This window comes from Dromiciops gliroides, chromosome 2 (assembly GCF_019393635.1).
Source record: "Dromiciops gliroides isolate mDroGli1 chromosome 2, mDroGli1.pri, whole genome shotgun sequence".
In the NCBI taxonomy this organism is placed as follows: domain Eukaryota; kingdom Metazoa; phylum Chordata; class Mammalia; order Microbiotheria; family Microbiotheriidae; genus Dromiciops; species Dromiciops gliroides.
In genome coordinates this window covers 151911354-151931148 of record NC_057862.1, presented here as the reverse complement: position 1 = coordinate 151931148, position 19795 = coordinate 151911354, and the positions used below count along the sequence as shown (strand labels likewise).

General features: G+C 35.0%; 1 protein-coding gene across 4 annotated transcripts in view; it reads right to left on the bottom strand.

Moving 5' to 3' along the window:
• MAP2K5 (mitogen-activated protein kinase kinase 5) overlaps positions 1-19795 on the bottom strand; it is a 292452-nt gene that overhangs the window by 231752 nt on the left and 40905 nt on the right. For all 4 annotated transcript variants that reach the window (XM_043988207.1, XM_043988206.1, XM_043988208.1 and 1 more), the window contains 4 exons: positions 12061-12130; positions 7711-7751; positions 6716-6783; positions 4087-4135 (listed from right to left, as the gene is read on the bottom strand). In XM_043988207.1, the coding sequence (XP_043844142.1) occupies positions 4087-4135; positions 6716-6783; positions 7711-7751; positions 12061-12130 (228 nt within the window). The remainder of the gene's footprint in view (positions 1-4086; positions 4136-6715; positions 6784-7710; positions 7752-12060; positions 12131-19795) is intronic.

Genomic DNA, 19795 nt, shown 5'->3' with positions numbered 1-19795 from the left:
TTTATATAATTGTATGAGAAAATGCTCTAAATCATTATTGATTAGAGAAATACAAATTAAAATAACATTAAAATATCATCTTATACCTATCAGATTGGCTAAAATGATAGATGCACTTCAATTGGGGAATGGCTAAATAAGCTGTGGTATATGATTATGATGGAATACTGCTCTGTATTTCAGTTCCATATTAATAGGACTCGTTAATGAAGAATAACAGATATTGATTGAAGAGAGAAGTAAAAAGAGAGGAAAGGAAGAGGGAGAGGAAGAGAAGCAGAGATACACACAGATAAGTATGAACTGGTAAGACAGCAACCAGACAGCCCCTAAACTTGGCAGAAACAATTTTCACTTGAGTCAAAAAAAAGAGAGGAAAAATATCAATAGAGTAGGAATAATATATTTATGTATGAATATGAAGAGGAGTGATATTTAGAGAGGGAAAGAATAATAGAGAAAGTAATATATGTAAGAAAATAAAATATGGGACAAATGTCACAAAAGATTTTTCTGGGTGGCTTGAAAGGAAGTAAGGTTCACAGTGAAAACAGATGGTAGAAGTACAGTATGACTTTAGGCTTCTCTGAGTTGGATAAGAATAGTTCCATTCAAGTTTTTCTCATTCAACATGAAGTTTTATGTCAGATGACAAAACTAGTTTATGACAGATTATCTATGTGTATATGTGTGTGTGTATAAAACTTATTTAATAGCACAAAGAGTTTTTTATAAAGTTGGTAAATGTTTCAGAACAACCCAAAGTTATAAGATAAAAGTAAGTTCTATATCTGTGATTTTTGGTACTAGTATATATTTGATTTACGAGGAATAACAATGTCCTTATCAACTTAGACTAATAGCCTAAATCAGGGCTTCTTAAACTTTTCCCATTCACAACTCTTTTCACCTGAGAAATTTTTATGCAACTCTTGAGTATATAGGTATATATAATCTTTTACTGTTGCCAAATTTTTTTTGCAGCCCCCACATTCAGTGATGTGACCCACATATGGGGTCATGATCCAGTTTAAAAAGCTAGGGTCTAAATAAGAGGGGGAAGAGAGACATCAAAGAAAAGATTCAAGAAGAATGTGCTTGATAGAACTACATGCTGCAATATGGCCTTTCTGAGATACCTGTAATCAGCTCCAAAGCAAGGAACAATATGGAAGAGATAATACTGTACTAGATTGGGAGGAAGCAAATACATGCCACAAAGCACGTGACAGATACAGCTTAACTTAAAATGTCTAATAAACATGCAAAAAAATAACTCAAAGTTTGCCTTTTTTTACTAGAAAAATGGAACCTTCCATCATATACTGATAATATAAAACAATGATTCCACCACCAAAGACTAAATGCTAAACTTTAAAAGATGAACTTGAATGGATACAAAATTAATGGAATTAATGGGAAAAATGAAATGGAATTCAATTATGGATCATCAAACAAAACGTTCTTTGTTTATGTTTGCTTGTCTTCGGAAGAATCAGTGCTCATCTCTTAGAAATCATTAAAACCAAAATGCTCAATTAATCCTTATTTCATATGTAAAGCTCTGTCAGAAACTAAGTCGTATCACTGGACCTTTGCTTCACAAATCGAAGCAATAACGGTTTCAGAAAGCAGTCACACTCTATGAGCAGACAATTGGAGAGATTTAGTAAATCCCACTTTATAGAGCAGAGACTAATCGGAAAACACAAGCCAGTCAAATGTTTCTTATGAACTGTTGACACTATATCAATGCTGAATCAATTGGTGGCATTTACTCTGAGTGACAGAAAAGAAATAAATATTTATATCACATAACCTATATCAATGAACCTAGGCAGAAAGCTATTTCTAACCTGTCAATATTTGATTAACTTGAAGAATCATGTCCCTTTCTTTTAATGATTAATATGAATTCCTTATTAAACCTAAGTGGAGACTAGTGGAAAGGCAAATCATTATTAATGCTTGAGAGCATAAACCACCAAAAAAAACCACCCACAATAACTATGCTCAGGTGTTAAAGTAACGCCAAGTGTGACTCACTTCCCACACCAAGAAGTGCTGGCATTCATGCCAGAAGAAACCTACCAATTCACCTCCCTGTCCATTGCTTACATGACTCTACAACATCACTCACTTTGGGGTTATCCAACAACACTCACTCACTCACTTCAGCATATCTTTACTCGCTAAAGAAAGTACACTTGAAGGACCTATTTGGTCAGTTAATCATATTCTTTTCTTTAGTTAATAAAAAATTGAAAAGCTCAAGGCTAGATTAAAAAAAAAGAGTTAAGAACTTTTGTTTGTTTCTTTTTTATTAATGTGGATATCTTAGCCCTAAGAGACAAGCAAAAATTGAACTTAAAATTGTCAATCCTCTGCCTTCAAAAAAATTTCCCGTTAGAATTTATACTGTAACAAAGATGATTAATCTATGACTTAACATTCATAATAAACTTATTTTACCCCATAGTGGATAACGACTGATGGTATTTCATTTTTTAAAAAAGAAATCTATCACAATTAATCTGCCACTACCCAAGCAGAACAAATTCATGTCGATGTTTCCACTTTGGGACAATTTTGAAATAACTGTTTTTGTTTTTAAAAGGGTATAGGTATCTTATAAGTGAATTAAATAAGTACTAGAATAAAAACATGGTGAAGATACTGTTACATCTGTTCTTACATCTGTTTTGAAGCAAATTTTGTTTCAATCCAGTTGTAAATGAATGTGTATAGGATAGGCCCAAGCAAGTCATTATATACAGTCAATTCCTCTGGTTGATTAAACTGAACTATATTAGAGAATTATTGAGTTTATGAAAATGATATATAGATGACAAATGTTCCTTATTTGCATTTAGAATATGGGAAGCTTAAATGATACATTCTGTACGACTATCAGAATACTGACAAATTTGCTTCTATCTTCACAGCACCTCCCTCTCTACCCCCACTAAAAATCTCACCAACCCTTTCTAACTATAGTCAAAGGGTTCTGTGCTAAACAAACAAGGTGTCTAGAGGCCCTGCTGCTGCCATAGTCATCTTTTAAAGGGACAAACGTCTATTAGGCCACAACGTTACAGGTGATAGTAAAGGACAAGCGTGAAGAGGCAGCTTTGTCTTCTTGACACGCTCCACTACGAGTACTCGATTCATGAAATGCCAATGAGGCTTGGAGAGGTCAGTGTGGGAAGGCACTGAATACGCATCTGAGATAATTAAGATTTCAGCCTTCGAAACATGGAGGGGAAGTGAACAGCAGTTAAGAAAATCAATAAGAGTCTTTTATTTGCAGTGACACAGATGTCTCAGTCAATAGAGCCTAATAGGCAGGCTTGATCGCAATGGACAGGTGCCTGCCTCCAAGGCTATCAAAGGGCTCCCGCTATAACAAACATTAAAACTTATTTATGTTGCTATTGAAGAATCTAGTATCCTGTAGGTGGCTTAATTTACCAGTATACATTTAAAATCATTATACTACTTTAGAACCGTCCATCTACCTGAATCAAAAATAGGGAGAAATGACTGGCCTAAAGGTCTACCTGTCTATCAATTGCTAGTTGAGGCCATTCAACTCCAGATGGCCTACTGGGGAGACCAAGGTCACCTAAAGCAGAGGAATCGTAAATGCCAGAAGGTCTGCTATAATTCTGTTCCCCTAAAAGGCTAATGTTAGCTTCAAAGTAAAATGAGGAGTTAGGAATGAGATGGTGTCTTTCTTTCCCTTTTCTAAAGGCCAAGGAAGAAAGTAACTGTTGACCTTCAAAATGCAAAGGTCATTTGAGAAACCCAGGGGTCAACACAGTTATCCAGAACTGATTAACTTTTTTTTTGAATGGAGGTGGCAGTAGGGTGGATATGGTGCTTCAGTTCATTGGGAGTGAAAAATCCATTAGCACTATTCGAAAAATGTGCTGTAAATTGCTCTGCCCATCAAGTTAAACCACATAATTCATTTATGACATAAAGATATTCTTGGTCTCTGTGTTTATAAAAACAAAATGGCTGAAAAATTGAACAATCACAAGTTACTGTTGTGTTTACATCTTAATATGTAATGACACCTACCTGGCCATTGGCTAATATTTTTTTCAATTCAGCAGATGACTTCTTTAAGCTGGAAAAGCAAAATATGCTTAGTGACAAGGTGATCTGACAGCACTAACCATCACATGGAGAAACACTAAGTTCAAAGTACATTTGCTTTAACGTATGGATAAATGGGACACAGTTTTTAATAATTCCACTCCCTGGACGTATTTTAAAATTATAAGCAATGACAGTACACATACCAAAAGTTATTTGCAAAGACCTTGGAAGTGTGTGACTAAGCTACTTGGCATTCACCAATTTGAGCATGTTAAAGCAATGCAAGAGAGCTATATGTAAAACGTAGCAAGGATACTTTAACAGACTATTCCAGGATCAAATGCCTATTAGAATTCTACAAAGGCTGTCTCTGGCAGGAAACTAACTCCATTATTGTGGTGCTTTTCAGTAAGACTTTTTTATTATGTGCAGAGAGCTGTCAATTCATAAACCAGAAAGATTAAGCACTGTCTACATTCTTAAAATGCTCTAAGCAAGCATGGATTATCATGCCTCTAAAGAACAGGTGACCAAAAGCCCAATCCTTTATTCCAGATACAGCAGGCAGTGCAGTTTCTTATAAAGAGAAGATGATTATAAGGTTCATGTGATCAGAAAAGCAAAAATTTAGAACAAGAAGGAACGTTAATGATCATCTGTTCCAATGCCTTCATTTTATAGCTGAGGATAGTTTCCACGTTCAAACATGAAGAAAGTGACAGGACACCCAGGTCTCAACCTGGATCCTCTGATTCCAGATCTGGTCAGCTTCCCACTGGGCTACAGCTTTGTTTACTAGATTTTGCAAAAATCGTCTTCTCTAGTTAGATCCCCATGCATGGATATGTCTGTGTAGGTGGTTTTAGAGAATCCTGCTACTAGAGCTCCCTGTGAGAAAGTTCTTCTCCCAAGACAGATCAGCATCTTTTCTGCATCCTCTGGGCTCAGAGAAGTGCCTGAGTCGATGAGCCAGTGACCTGGCCAGGATCATACAGGCAGCATTTCTAAGAGGTGGGGCCAGAAGCCAGGTCAGTTCTCTAGGCACTATACCATGCTGCCCAACTTAGGCACACAAGAGGGAGTGGTTTTTAGCTAGTAAGTAGCAGAGCCAGGATGTGAGCCCTACTGACTCGAGCTAGCATTCTTTCCTTTTCTACTGTACTGCCTTACATGAGACACTTAACTGCCTGATTATGGTATTATGAATGAGAGTCAACTCTAGCTTATCCACCCAAATGAGACAGATTCATGAAATACACTGAGAATCCCAAATCTTCCTAGCCAACAGACTCAATCTTTGTCCCCCTCATTTCTCTAAAGATACTAGAGAACAGAAAACACTGAGAAATGCACATTTTACCACCCATCCCTACCCTTTCTCTTTCTCTGGCAGAATGGTTAATGAGCATTATAATTTCCCATAAATGGATAAGTGTGTCTTTGTCCACAAAGACTACAAATTCACAAACCTTATCGTTAGCCACTGAATAATAAGGGACTATAACTGCTCTAGCTAAGTATGAAGAATGTGTTATTATTGTAGGAAGAAAAGTAAGCCAAAAATAAGATTAGTTTGCACAAAAGGGTTAAAATCATATCATTTAGGCAGTAAAGAAGTTATTTATTAAAGGTTTATTACAAGGGGACAACCAGGTGGCACAGTGGATAAAGCACCAGTCTTGGAATCAGGAGGACCTGAGTTCAAATCCAGCATCAGACGCTTGACACTTACTAGCTGTGTGACCCTGGGCAAGTCACTTAACCCTCATTACCCCACCAAAAAAAAAAAGAAAAAGAAAAAAACAGATTTATTATGTGCCAGGAACTGTGCTAAGTTCTGGTATACAACAGAAGGCAAATAACACTTTTCCTGCCCTCAATGAGCACACATTCTGATGGAGAAGACAACATGTAAATAACTAGGAAAATACTACACACACACACACACACACACACACACACACACACACACAGAGTAGATGGAAAGCAATAACAGAGGGTAAGGCCATGGGGTAGGAGAGGAAGGACAGGAATAGGATGAGAAAGGCCTTCTGTAGAATGTAGGATGTAGGCTGAAACTTGAAGGGAAACCAGGGAAACTTAGGGCATAGAGATGAGGAGGGACAACATTCCAGGTATGGAGGACAGTCAGTGAAAAGTCATGGAGTTGGAAGATAATGTGATGTATGAGAAACAGTAGTATAAACTATTATAGCTTGATAACACATATTGTAGAAGAGAGCAAAATGTAAGAAGTCTGGAAAGGTAGGAAGAAGCCAGATGGCAAAGGGCTTTAAAGGGCAAATCAAGAATTTTATATTTGATCTGTAGCTAATAGGTATCCACCAGAGTTAACTGAGTGGGGTGAGTCAGGGGGAAAATCACTTTGGCAGTTAAATATTAGATGAAGAGTCAAAATTATGAGTAATTAATATTGCAATTATTTTTTCTAAGGGTTCCTTTATGCTTAGTCAATATATAACTAATATCACATAATTATTCAATTTCTTAATCATGTGTCGATTTTGGGGGGACAAGGGAAAGAGATTTTTTTCATACAAGCCCCTCCTTTCCATAACTGAACATACAATTGAGATTCTGTTCTCACCTATTGCTTGGAAGTGAATCTGAAACTGCTGGGCTGCTATGATGAGAGGGCCCGGCCCGTGTATTCACCTGCAGGCAAAGAAAGAATCTTTATCAGTCGTTTGTGTTCGGAGGACACGGTTCTAATTAACCTGTAATTTGCCATAAATTTCTCATTTCATGATGAAGGTTAATTAGCTTGTTGCTAGGCATGCCCATGGTTGGAGTCTATTCAGTATGTAGGTTAAGGTACTACATTACCAGTATATTGCATAATGTTCGGATTCTTGTTACATGTTAAATGCTTAGTTAAACAGCATTGAAAAAGGAGAGGAGAACGGGAAACAAAAAAGGAGGAGTGGCAATTAATTGTTTGAGATCTACCACAGATAAGACAATTTGGTCACAAAAGGAACAAAATGGATGTATTCTGAGGTTACATATGCATCTTAAGGCATCATGAATCATGAGGAATATGAGGTAGATTGCCACTGAGAGGAACATAGGATAATTATTAGCCTTATGGAATACAGTAAGATCTAGTAATTAGTTAGAAAATGATCAAGATTCAGAAACAGCTTGTTTTTCTATTTAAAGGTAGAAGCATTCATTGTTCTGTGATGCAGAATTCAAAACATAAAATAAAAGGCATCAAATAAATCCATGTTTCAGGCATAAACATATCAAAAGGAAGATATTTATGCAATATGATTATGCATTTAAATAAATTCTATATCCTGTCTCAGATTTTTATCTGCACTAATACCTAGAATCATACTGAACACATTTACTACAATAAAAGGATTCACAGAATAAAAAAGATTTCACTAAAAAACAGTCCATATCCAAACATATGTAGACATTAAGCATATATTCCCGATGATTTTCCCCCACCTCCCTTTAAAAAAACTGCTTGTCAGAGCTTGAGAAAGTGCAGTTTTATTTGACATTTCAATAAGTGGAACACAGCATTACAAATCCATCTAACTTTACTGAAACAATTATTGAAATTCGTACCTTCAGGCCATGTATGTTCCGTTTCCCAGGAGGCTTGCAGGCTGAAACAGTAATTGACTAAATTGTAGAACACATCAGGGCCATTTACAAATTTGCTCAAAATGAATCGTTTAAAAAGAAATGAGGGTGACACCAAAATTAGCAGAGAGAAATGATTGAAAAGTGGCTCCCTAGACCCAAAGTGGGAATTATGAACCAGGGTTTTTCACTTGCAGGAGTGAGCATTTATAAATGCAAAGAGCTTTCTGACATTACCTAATATAAATTCCAATTTCTGCTTAAAACATACCAAAATCAAGTTAACTGAGCTAAAGTGATTAGATTCCTTTCATAACTCAAATTTCTGTAATATCTTTTCACTCTCTTACATTTAATTTCCTCTATCATTTAAAGTATCTTAAAAATATTCTTTTCTTTCAACATCATCTAATTTTTTAAACTTCTACCAAAAAAGACTGCTGCAGATTGCAAGAAGGACTATTCAAATTTAGGGACTAATTTGTATAACCATAAGCAGATGGGTTATAAAAACCACAAAAATACCAAACTCATTGCATCATGTTGCTTATAAAAACTGACATCTACTAATATTTAGGTCTGAAGATGGAGTAGTAGGGGAGAAATGTAATTTCTTTGTATTCTCTTTTACAAGTTAGCACTTTTCCTATTCAGCAAATACTTCTCCATCAAATGTTAAAAATACAAAAGCTTCTGGCTACATGTTATGGACTATTTCCATTTGAAAACTATAGATTGTATATTAAGGGGCTGTCAATTTTGATTGATTGTTTTGAGAAGGATGAATCTGAATTTTTTCCCTCTTAGATGCACATGTATTTTACTTTTTTCTGACAGTAAGAAATAGAACTATTTATTATTAAGGAGTTGTAACAATTACTAAACACATCAAGTTTCTTTTTATGTCATCCATTTCCAGTATATTTGAATAGCCTATGTTATTCTCTCTGCAGTTTGATAGTATGATAAAATATTTTTTATAAATTTTTCTTTCTTATAGGGTACATTCAAATCAATGTGATCACAAATCCACTTGAAATGAGTATTTTTCTTCAATAAATTATAATATGGGTTCAAAATACACTTTTTTTCTTTTTCTTTCTTTCTTTTTTTTTTTTGCAGGGCAATGAGGTTAAGTTAAGTGAGTTGCCCAGGGTCACACAGCTAGTAAGTGGCAAGTGGAGCTGGATTTGAACTCAGGTCCTCCTGAATCCAGGACCAGTGCTCTGTACCACCTAGGTGCCCCCAAATATACTTTTCTTTAACATATGAAGAAACCTTTTGAACAAAACAGTAAACACATATACTCAAAGCCAGGTCCTTAACAGGCCATCAATAGCTGCTGAAGAACACTCAGAGTACTTCCACTAAAGTACTTCATGTATAAATGCTACTTTTTAAAAAAATAAATGCTACTTTTAATACACAAGTTCTTTACCAAGAATAATAAACAGGCTTTACTGGATTTCCATGTCTCCTCATATGGTTTCTCAAACCATTATGATCAAGAATTAAAAGGCTATGCAAAAAAAAAATCCCTCAAAAATCTAAAAGTCACAACATCCTGGCTTTTGGGGCTGGATCTACAATTTCATTCATATAAGGATTTCCTCAAGTAATGCAGATAAGCACCTGCTCTGCAACTGATAGTCTTAGAGAGCTGCTGAGGGACACTAAAAGTTTAAATGACTTGGCCAGGATCACACAGTCTGGACAGATGCAGGACTTATAATGATTCTGGGGCAGCTCTCTAGCAACATTCCCTCTTTTTTATAGAAACCCAACTTATTGAAAATCTAGTGTATTTTTACAGATAAATGTAAATAAATGTAGCTAAAGCTACATTTTAATTGTAAAGGAGGCCTCTTATAAAACACAAATCACTATTCGAATATTCAAAGCAGCTATGTATACTGGGAAATAGGGTACATTTGAAAGTATTGGAATTGAATCCTTTTTTTTTCTCCCTATTGGGTCAATGGCTTTGGAGATGTATCTGAAGCTCAATTTTGCAAATTTCCAAATCCTACTTATCTATCTCATTTATTTAAAGAGCAACAAATTACTACAAACTGCTGGAAATATATGCAAACAAAATCAAAGGAAGTTTAGTAACAGGGAGACCTATGCTCCCATATCCTGAATATTTAGAGATGATGTAGTAGAATCAGAGAGCTCATGATATAGAAGACCCTGGGTTTGGAATCAGACAAAGAAGTTCAATGCTCAGCTCTACATGTTTACTGGCTGGGTCACCTTGGCAGAATCACCTAACCTGAGCCTTTGTCCCCTCATCTGTAAAATGAGGAAAACTGACTAGATGAACTCTAAGGTCCTTCCCAGCTTTGACATGCTGTGATTGTAAAGGGCAACAAAGAGTGAATGAATATACACCAGCTCCGACACTGATAATTTCTGGTACTTTGCAGCAGCTTCCCACCTACCTAGAGCAATTATTTTCTTCAATCCTCCTAGCTTTTCTGATGTTATATATACCTTAATTTTTATATCCTTCAAATTATGGAAACATTAATAAATTAAGATAATGTATAAAACCTTAAAGTGTAACATAAATATCAAGTGTCAATAATATATTGATATTATAATTAACAAATTAATGTTTTAAATAATCTAAGGGTCAGAGAATGTTCGTTCAGAGGGTACATCAGATAATCTTTTCAGTTACTTTCTATCACTATATGTAACGATACCAAAAGTTGTTAGGGCAATGTGACTATAATAAATTAACAGAGGCTTTAAAATTCAAAACCTGAAAGAAATAAAATTGGACTTCAAAAGTTTTTAGTAAAAGCAAAAAATTAGACCACGAAAACAGAAGAAATTTGCTTTTTTTTAATGATTTTATTGGTATAGAGCCATGATGGTGAGAAAACTCCTATCAATGTAGATTTGCAATTGTTCAATAATTTGTAGTGTTAATGTAGTAGGCACTGATAGGACAAGTGACTTACCCAGGGTCACACAGCTAATATGTATCAGAAGTAGTACTTAAACTAATTCTTCAAAATATTGTGCAAATGTTTGTTGCATCATAATAACCAGAATATTGATAATATGGGAAAGGAACTTATAGAAATTTTTAAACTGGAAAAAAATTGGCCTGTGAAAGACTAAAGCTTCAGTGTTGCTATGGCTCCCAAACCTCTATATGGAATAACAAGAGTGCCCATCCATTTCAGCAAGCTTCCCTTTTTTTTTGTGGGGCAATGAGGGTTGTGATTTTCCCAGGATCACACAGCTAGTAAGTGTCAAGTGTCTGAGGCTAGATTTGAACTCAGGTCCTCCTGAATCCAGGGCCAGTGTTGCATCCAATGAACCACTTACCTGCCCCCTCAAACTTCCTTTTAAGACCTTGTTAATGTGAATAAGATTTCTATTGATTAATTGTCCAGTTCAAAGTTCAGAGTCTTAAGTAATGAAAGTCTAGAATGTTTAGCTGGAAAACTTGTTCCATGATTATTTGTACAGAAACAAATTAACAAGGATAAGTTTGGTTTTTCATTATTTTAATTAATTTAATGATGAGCAATGTACTTCAAGAATTGAAATTTGTCAGTATCATCAATTAGGAAATACTAATTCCAAGACAGGCAACAGATAAACTGGAAAGTATTAACGGATTTATACAAATAAATCCTTCCTTTTCAACAGTATCCAAATTCTGAGGAAAAGTCTCCACGTTTCAAATACTCACATCTGGTAAAAGACTGAGACTGTCTAACTCAGAAATCAAAAAGACAACTTGGTTCCATGCATCACTGATTCACCCTTATGCCCCTATATCATTTTTAAAAGGTTAACTATGAAATGACTGTGCATGTGAACTTGCCATTGTTTGTAGGGATATTCCTCTAAACAACAAACCAAAGCTCTAAGAGTTCTACCAATTTTTCTCCCTTAAAAACTGTTAGCTAATTCTATTTCCCCACTGACTGAAAATACCCCACTCAATAACAACACTCACTGGCCATCATCATGAGTCACAATTTACAAATAACTAGAATTAAAGTTATTCATTTGCCTTGGATTGGAAAACGTGTAAATCCCAAAGAGTTCTCTAAGCGTATATAAATGTGCACTTTGAAAACAAAATACAATCTAGTTAGTTTAATTTACTCTAGTAAATTAGATATTTTATCTGCCATAACTATAATATAGCCTGCAATCCCCACGATAATGAATACTTCTTTTGTTTTTTCGAATTAAGAGCTAAACATCATGTTATGTGCATTTAAACCTTTGGAAAACATAACTGTTGATGAAACAGTTTACTGAAATAATCATTGTTGATTAGAATCTGTTAAACATTACCTCTTGGAAATATCTGCAGAGGCTCTATTAACTGTCCATTTACTTGCTGTTCCATTACTGTGGAATAATACTGCAAAGAGATTACAGAAAGAGATTACTCAGTAATGCATGAATACTAGAATGGACACTCATGGGTTGTTTAATTCACAGTACTTTTTTAAAATTGCTGATATACATATCAGCCTTGAGAATACATTCCCCCTTTGAACATCAAAATGACTATAGTGAATGCTTAGGCCTGAAAGTTTAGTACAGTGTAATCCCCCAGATACAATTGACAATTATTTTTTAAAATAAAAATGTTGATTAAAACTTTAGATCGGTATATAATCTCTGAAAGTATTTTTAAATGTTACTTATTAAATAGAATACAAATGGGTTTTAATGCTTTATTACTCAGTTGCCTCTTCCCCACACCACTCCTGTCCCAATCTGGTAAATACAAATGTAAATGTTTCATATGTGACTTTGCTCCACATGCCAGCCAATGATACATTCTTTACATGTGCATATTGCAGGAAAACACCATTCAAACCTAAATGTTACATTAATAAGTACGGTGAGGTGTTCCAAAGGTCGAATTAAAGTGATACAAAAGGACCACTGGCAGGTTTCAAGAATGCTCAAAACCAGCATAAAACAAAGAAGCCTAATCCTTACAGACATTTTGTTGTGGTCCCACAATTAAACTTAGAACAGTGAGGAAACTTAAGAGATAAAAATACTTCCTCTGAGTCTTCACAGAGACAACATTTTATTAAACTAAACTAAATTTTGTGATTAAATGTTAGTTTTTACTAGTTTATTTCTCTTCTCTCAGCAATTATGGATACTAACCAGAGTTAGAGATAGCTTTTGTTCCCTCACTCCTACTAACAGACAACCCAAAATGAATCTCGATAGGAAAATAAAAACAAAACCTGCTGATGAAGTAATTTAAGAGGATGCCTTCTAAGGGAACTCTCTTTGAACCAAACTCTAATACTTTGGTATTAAGAGACAAACAACTACTATTTAGTTATAACATTTAGGGAATATTTCCTTTATGATCCTTTGCTGACTTCCTAAACAGATTCTCACTACATATAATTTTGCTGTACTTTTCTGTGCAGTGTGATTCTTAAATAATATTTATTATGTACACTAGAGATATTGAATCAAGTGAATTTTGCAAAGAAATATAGATGATAAAATTCTGCATTATCACGGGAAATCACAAGTAATGCGTTAAAAATCTCTTCACCCTTATGAAAAATAAAGTGGAAGTGAATTTTTGATAGCTAAGGGGTTACAAAAATGTGCCCTGCTCTCCAGAGGCCTTCAAACTGTAAAGGAAATCGGTCCTCCTATTCCATGACCCTAAAGACTTATATACATACAGTATAAATGTGCACTACATCCTCCCTGGAATATACACTAAAGCAAACGTTTTTCAGGAGACTATGTTCCTTAAAACCACAGAAATACAGCATTCGCCATTACTCAAACAGTGATGACAAGTAAATGAAATATCAATCATGTAGGCTGTCAACCTTTTGGGACAGCAATAACTGTTAACAAGTAGTCTGGAAAAATTGTCCGAAAATGACTTGTCCTCTGCACTTGAGTGTTTGAGGTTTCCATGGAAAATTAAGATGCCAGTGGCTATTTGGAACATTGCTCAGGTATTCTTTTTAATGGAAAATTTGCCAGTTATTGATCCACAGCATGTACCCCTTGCTTCTGGAAGGCTGCAAGCAACTTTCCAATCAGTGGCTGTCAAAAAAATTACTGCCTTTTTATACTGATACAAGACAACAGCAGCAGTGCTGCACTCCCATACTTAATGCTTTTCTTTAATTAACTGCTATGTACAATAGGTAAGTAATTTCAGTTACCACTTCAACACATTCCTAGAAACCAAAGCAAACAAAATCTTCTTATGCCTTAATATAACAAATTAATTATAGAGGTGTCTAAAAAGGGTGCTTGGGGTCAAGTTTGAAAACAAATACCCTCAAATGTAAAGGGTGAGAACAGGTGCAATGCATTTTTTCCTACTATAAAACCTTGCATGCATGAAATTGGCCTGTTTTCTTATTTTATTTATTTACCTCACAAATAAACAAAAATTCTGTCTTTTCCCTTCAGATCTTTAGCATATGATTGATAAAATATAGGCTACTGGTATCATTGGAAAATTTCTGGAAATTTAAATATTTTTATACAGGCACCTAATTCTCACAGTTAACATTAAGGATGTTAAATGAGTAATCTGTTAATTTTTCTAAAAACATTTTTTAACTGAGCCCTTTCAAATGTGAAGTAGACTTTCTTCCACTAAAATCTTATTTTCAGCATTTTTTTTATGACTGGGGATTCCCAATTAAAACCAAAGGATAGAGGTTATACATACCCAAATAAATTAAACCAATTTATTAAGGTTTATCATAAACAAAGTCCTCCCAAACTAAATTCTTAGTGCTATAACAATACATCCTTTATCCTATTTCAGACCTCAGGCTATGATGACCTTTATGAAAAAAGCTGAGCCAATTTATGAATTGCCATAAAACTAAGCAGAGTTCCCAGGAGCTCAGTCACTACTGCTGCCTCTTCTATATCAAAAAGTACCAGGGGAGGGGCGGCTAGGTGGCGCAGTGGATAGAGCACCGGCCCTGGAGTCAGGAATACCTGAGTTCAAATCCGGCCTCAGACACTTAACACTTACTAGCTGTGTGACCCTGGGCAAGTCACTTAACCCCCATTGCCTCACTAAAAAAAAAAAAGTACCAGGGGGCAGCTAGGTGGTGCAGTGGATAAAGCACCGGCCCTAGATTCAGGAGGACCTGAGTTCAAATCTGGCCTCAGACACTTGACACTAGCTATGTGACCCTGGGCAAGTCACTTAAGACTCATTGCTCCACCAAAAAAAAAAAAAAGTACCAAAACCGAAAAGGTGACCCTTATTTCTCTCTGGCATCAAGTCAACCTCTTCTTGTTCAGGTTTCCCTCCTCTTTCCAAAATGTTCATTGTATCCTACCTTCCATTCTAAAGAGGGGAGAGAAGAGGAATAACCTCTATTTCATTTTAAACAGGGTTAATCCCATCAATAATTCCAAATACTAAATTACTAGGTCTGAAAAGTATCTCAAACAAGATACCCTCATGCTGCCAAGATACTTTCATTAGCCAAATCAAAGTAATATTAGCAAAGTCACCAGCTAGACCTACCATCTATATGTCTATAATCCTATCTTAGCATCTATAAGCCTATATGAATTATGGATATCATATATATAAAATATTTGTGTATAAACACATATAAATATAAAGTATGACTTATTTTATCCAACTGCCAAAATTTTTCCAGCATTTGCTCATGCAAAAGTACTAGTACACAAATATTTTATTAAATCAAAGTTAGTATTAACAGTTATCAAATTTGTTTCCTGGTATTCTCTCTCATGTAGTAAGTGAGACAATAATCAATAAACTAACCAGGTAAAGATTAAATCAGTTTTGTATTTGTTAATGGAGCCTCCTGAACCAGCTGCAGAATAGGTTCAGTATCCTCCCCGAGATGCTCTTAAAAAATTCTTAAACAATTTTAATAAGGATGTGACACAAAGTTTAGCAGACATCCAAAATCTAATTAATTTGAGACTGAGGGCCACATTCAACGAGGGGATAAGAAATACACATTTTCTTTGGCTTTGTTTTGTTTTGAGAGTTGTCTAACAGTTCTCCTATTTGTAAACCACCTAATTCAAATTCTAACAGCAAACTCAATCAATAATTACAATGGTTTTTTCTTCATGGAAAACTGCCATTTAAGAAGGATCCTATAACACTAAAAGCATATTTTTTCTAATGAAGAATAAGAAACATAAAAGCTAAGTTACAAATTTTAAAAAAGAACCACAACACTAACCAGCCAAGTACACAGACTAAGAAAGTAAAGTATAAGTATTCAAGAAAAAATATTTTCCACAAGGTAAGTGTCCTGGAAGAAAAATTCTATAGGAATGCTCTTGCTGATTCACAGTATGTCCATATTGGAGACTGCTAACTAGGTTTGCTGAAAGTTTTGCAGCAAGAACAAAAGTGGAACTATGCTGATCGACCCAGTTCAAGCAAAAACACCCATCCTGTAGGACGTTTCACTAAATGAGTGTTCCAGGGTAAATTTCTGAGAGGCATGTATGTCTGGTAACTAACCAAACCTTAGTTTCATTTTCTGTTCTCTCTCTTACCAGTGAATTTTCTAGGCACCAACTTTATATATATACACATATACATATATTGGGGGGTTCCAATTTTTATCCCTCTTTCCCTCCCCTCTTTCCCCCCTCCCTGAAGTGGCAAACAATCAGATGTGGATTATACATGTATGATTAGGTAAAACATTATCATATTTGTCATTTTGTACAAGACAACTTGATTAAAAGAAAAAAATGAAAGAAGGTGAAAAAGAGCATGCTTCAGAATGTTCCATCAATATCAGTTCTTTCTTTGGAGGCAGATAGTATGTTTCATCAATAGTCCTTTGGGATTGTCTTGGATCATTGTATTGTTGAGAACAGTCAAGTCATTCACAGTTCTTCATCAAACAATACTGCTGTCTCTGTGTACATTGTTCTCTTGGTTCTGCTCACTTCACAATACATCAATTCATACATGTGTTTCCAGGCCTTTCCGAAGTCATCCTGCTTGTTATTTCTTAATTGTTTCTTATATTAAAAAAACACAATACTGTTTCCCACCTCCCATGTAAAAACAGGTGACACCTTCTAAGATCAGTACTTCAGAACACAAGTACCACATTTGAAGAGATCTGGGTCTTCCTTGAGAGTTTCTGACATTTCATTGATACCCTTGGAGAATGTGGCATGTCTACTGTTTACTCCTCACTCACTCTCCATGACAGACTCATCCCTTTTCTAGTCATACATTTGTCTGATGATATCCTTTACACCATGTTTGTGCAAGTCCTCATCTGTAATGTGTTGCAGCCTACTCATGCCTATTGTGTCTTTCCATGCACGGTAAGTTTGAATTACACAAGAAAGTAAGAATTAATAATTCACATTCAGACCTCAATTGAGTTAAAAATCAGGATCATCCAGCATGGTCGCTCACCTTATTGACTATTTGCCGCTAGATCAGAGGTTCTTAAACTCTTTTTCTGTCCTGGACCCTTTGGGCAGACAGTCTGATAAAACCTATGGACCCCTTCTCGGAATAATGTTTTTAAGCGTAGCAAATAAAATACATAGGATTAAAAAGGAAACCAATTCTGTTGATATGCAGTTATCATTTTTTTTTTTAAGATCAGAGACTCCAGGTTAATAATTCCTGTTCTATATGATCACTAAGAGATTCCTTTTAACTCTAGAGATCTATGACCACAGAGTCATAGACCATGGCTCTATGACTTCACAACTACATTTCTTATTTGAAACTTTTGTTAAGTTTAGTGTGGAAAACAAGTATAATTTTAGAGAAAACGTTTTACTTCAGAGGATTTCTGCTGTTTAACTCAGCCTAGAAACGAAGGTACAATAGATAATTCAAATTCAAGCAATTCCATTCCTAATATTAATGTCCTTTTTAAAGATAAATATGCAGCATAATTTTTGATGGCAAAAATTGTTGCAACACCACCAGAGCAAATATAGTAGTCTGAGAGAATTCTTGATATGAATGATTTAGTAAGATTTACAGTCGAGTGGTGCCCAGTTTACTTTCATATTTTATAAACTACTAAGGAGAGTATGGGTTCCAAGATACTTTTAGTAAAAGAAGGAAGAAAAATTTTAGGAAATATTAAGAAAAGCTAAAGGATGGTGCATGGACAAATTCATAATTCTATCTACTTTTGGGGCAGAGGTAGATGAAATGTGTTATTTATTGGCACAAGTCTTCTGAAGAACAACTTAAGCTATTAATTCATTTTATGGTTTTATTCCATTAAATACTTATCTTTTGTAACTGGGCCCAAAATGCATCTCCTACACATCTACTACATGGCTTTTTTACTGCTTTTCCTCCCCAAAGCACAATCTGTCTATGCTTTTCCAATTTGTGTAATTCTCATCCATTTTTCCCCATAAATCCTCCACAGAATAACTAAATTGAAGAGCCTCAGGCTCAATTGTTAGGCAACTTTTCCTTCCAATAGGAAAAATAGGTCCCATATTAAAAAACAACAACAACAACAACTACAATTAGAATCATCTAAAAGTGGAAGGAACTTCTTCAGGAAGTAATGGGCTCCCCTGCACTTGAGGTTTTAAATGAAGGCTTAACGACCAATTTGTTGACAATGTAGAAAAAGAAATTATTGTTGGGCTTCAGGTTGGCTTAGAGGGCTTCTGAGATCCTTCACAACTCAGAGAGACTGTGGTCTGTGATTCTCAACTCCAATTCTTTAGAGAGTGTGGGACCTTCATGATCTACAATTACATAACATTCCTAGAGGAATATTAGTGTTTTTAAAATGGACATTTGTTTCAGTTCAAACTTTAGGATCATCGAAAGAACAGCAGTTTCCCTAAAGCAACTTAACCAGCTCGCTTCTTGCTGTTACTTTTTAGGCTCAGCTGCCCACTGCAATACCTATCTAAGATATATTTACTAATGGAGAAGTTCTATGATTTGACGATTCACCTGTACATCACAGTTTAGACAAAAAACATTCTTCAACCCTTTTGGGTTTTTTGTTCCCTATCTGGTCTTTTAGGATAAACTAGAAATACTAGAAGGAACTTGAAATTAAAAGAAACTAGAAGTGCCACAGAAATACTCTACCATCAATCCCCTATGTCCTACCCAAAGACCTATGATACTGAAATGCTAAAAGTTTTGCTTCAAGGATAGTAAAAAATTAACTGATTGTTCCAGTGAAAATAGCACATTTTCAGGCAACCTTATTAACATGGTAATACATATAAATGTAACGGGCTAATTATAATAGAAGGAATATTATTTACTTTCTGGAAGAAAGGTGTTTTGTAGAGTCAATAAAGAATTATAAAAAGTTATTATTATTAATCCCACATCTCTAACTTACTGACAAGAAAAAAATCAAGCTTATTTTATTAGTTTCTCTCACATTTACCATAAGTCAGCTTCTTAAATCTGTCTTTAATCTGACCTAACAGACAACATAATTGGTACAATACTTCAAATTATAAAGAAAAAAAATTATTAACTCACTCTCTCCACCAATGATAAAATTTTAAAATTCCTTCTTTGCCAATACTGCAAGCCTGCCTCATTATATGTAGCTCAGTCAGTAATTACAGCAATAATCAATAAACTAACCAACTATTTGTAGTCCATAGTTAATTTATTAGATTTCCTTTTGAAGAAGCCAACAATTATAACACTGAAAGATGCCTACAAACTCAATTACAATACTACTTTATTGTGTCATCAGTTATACCTCCCTTCAATTATCCTTTATATCTTTCAATAACAGGATTTTCTTTGCTGAATTTAACCGCTGTGAAGCACACAACTACCCCAGCAGAATAACAAAACAAAACACATGAAATCAATCTGCCTCAATGGTAAATTCAGACTTACACTTACATACCTGTCCACAAAACCGCCCTAAAATTTCACTGACTGGTCAGTAAGCTGGGGCTTTCTCCCCTGCTAAAATTTACATACTTTCTTCCTAAAATGATTATGGAACAACGTTCCACAATATAATCACTGATTAATTGATTCAGTGGTAAGAGAGTC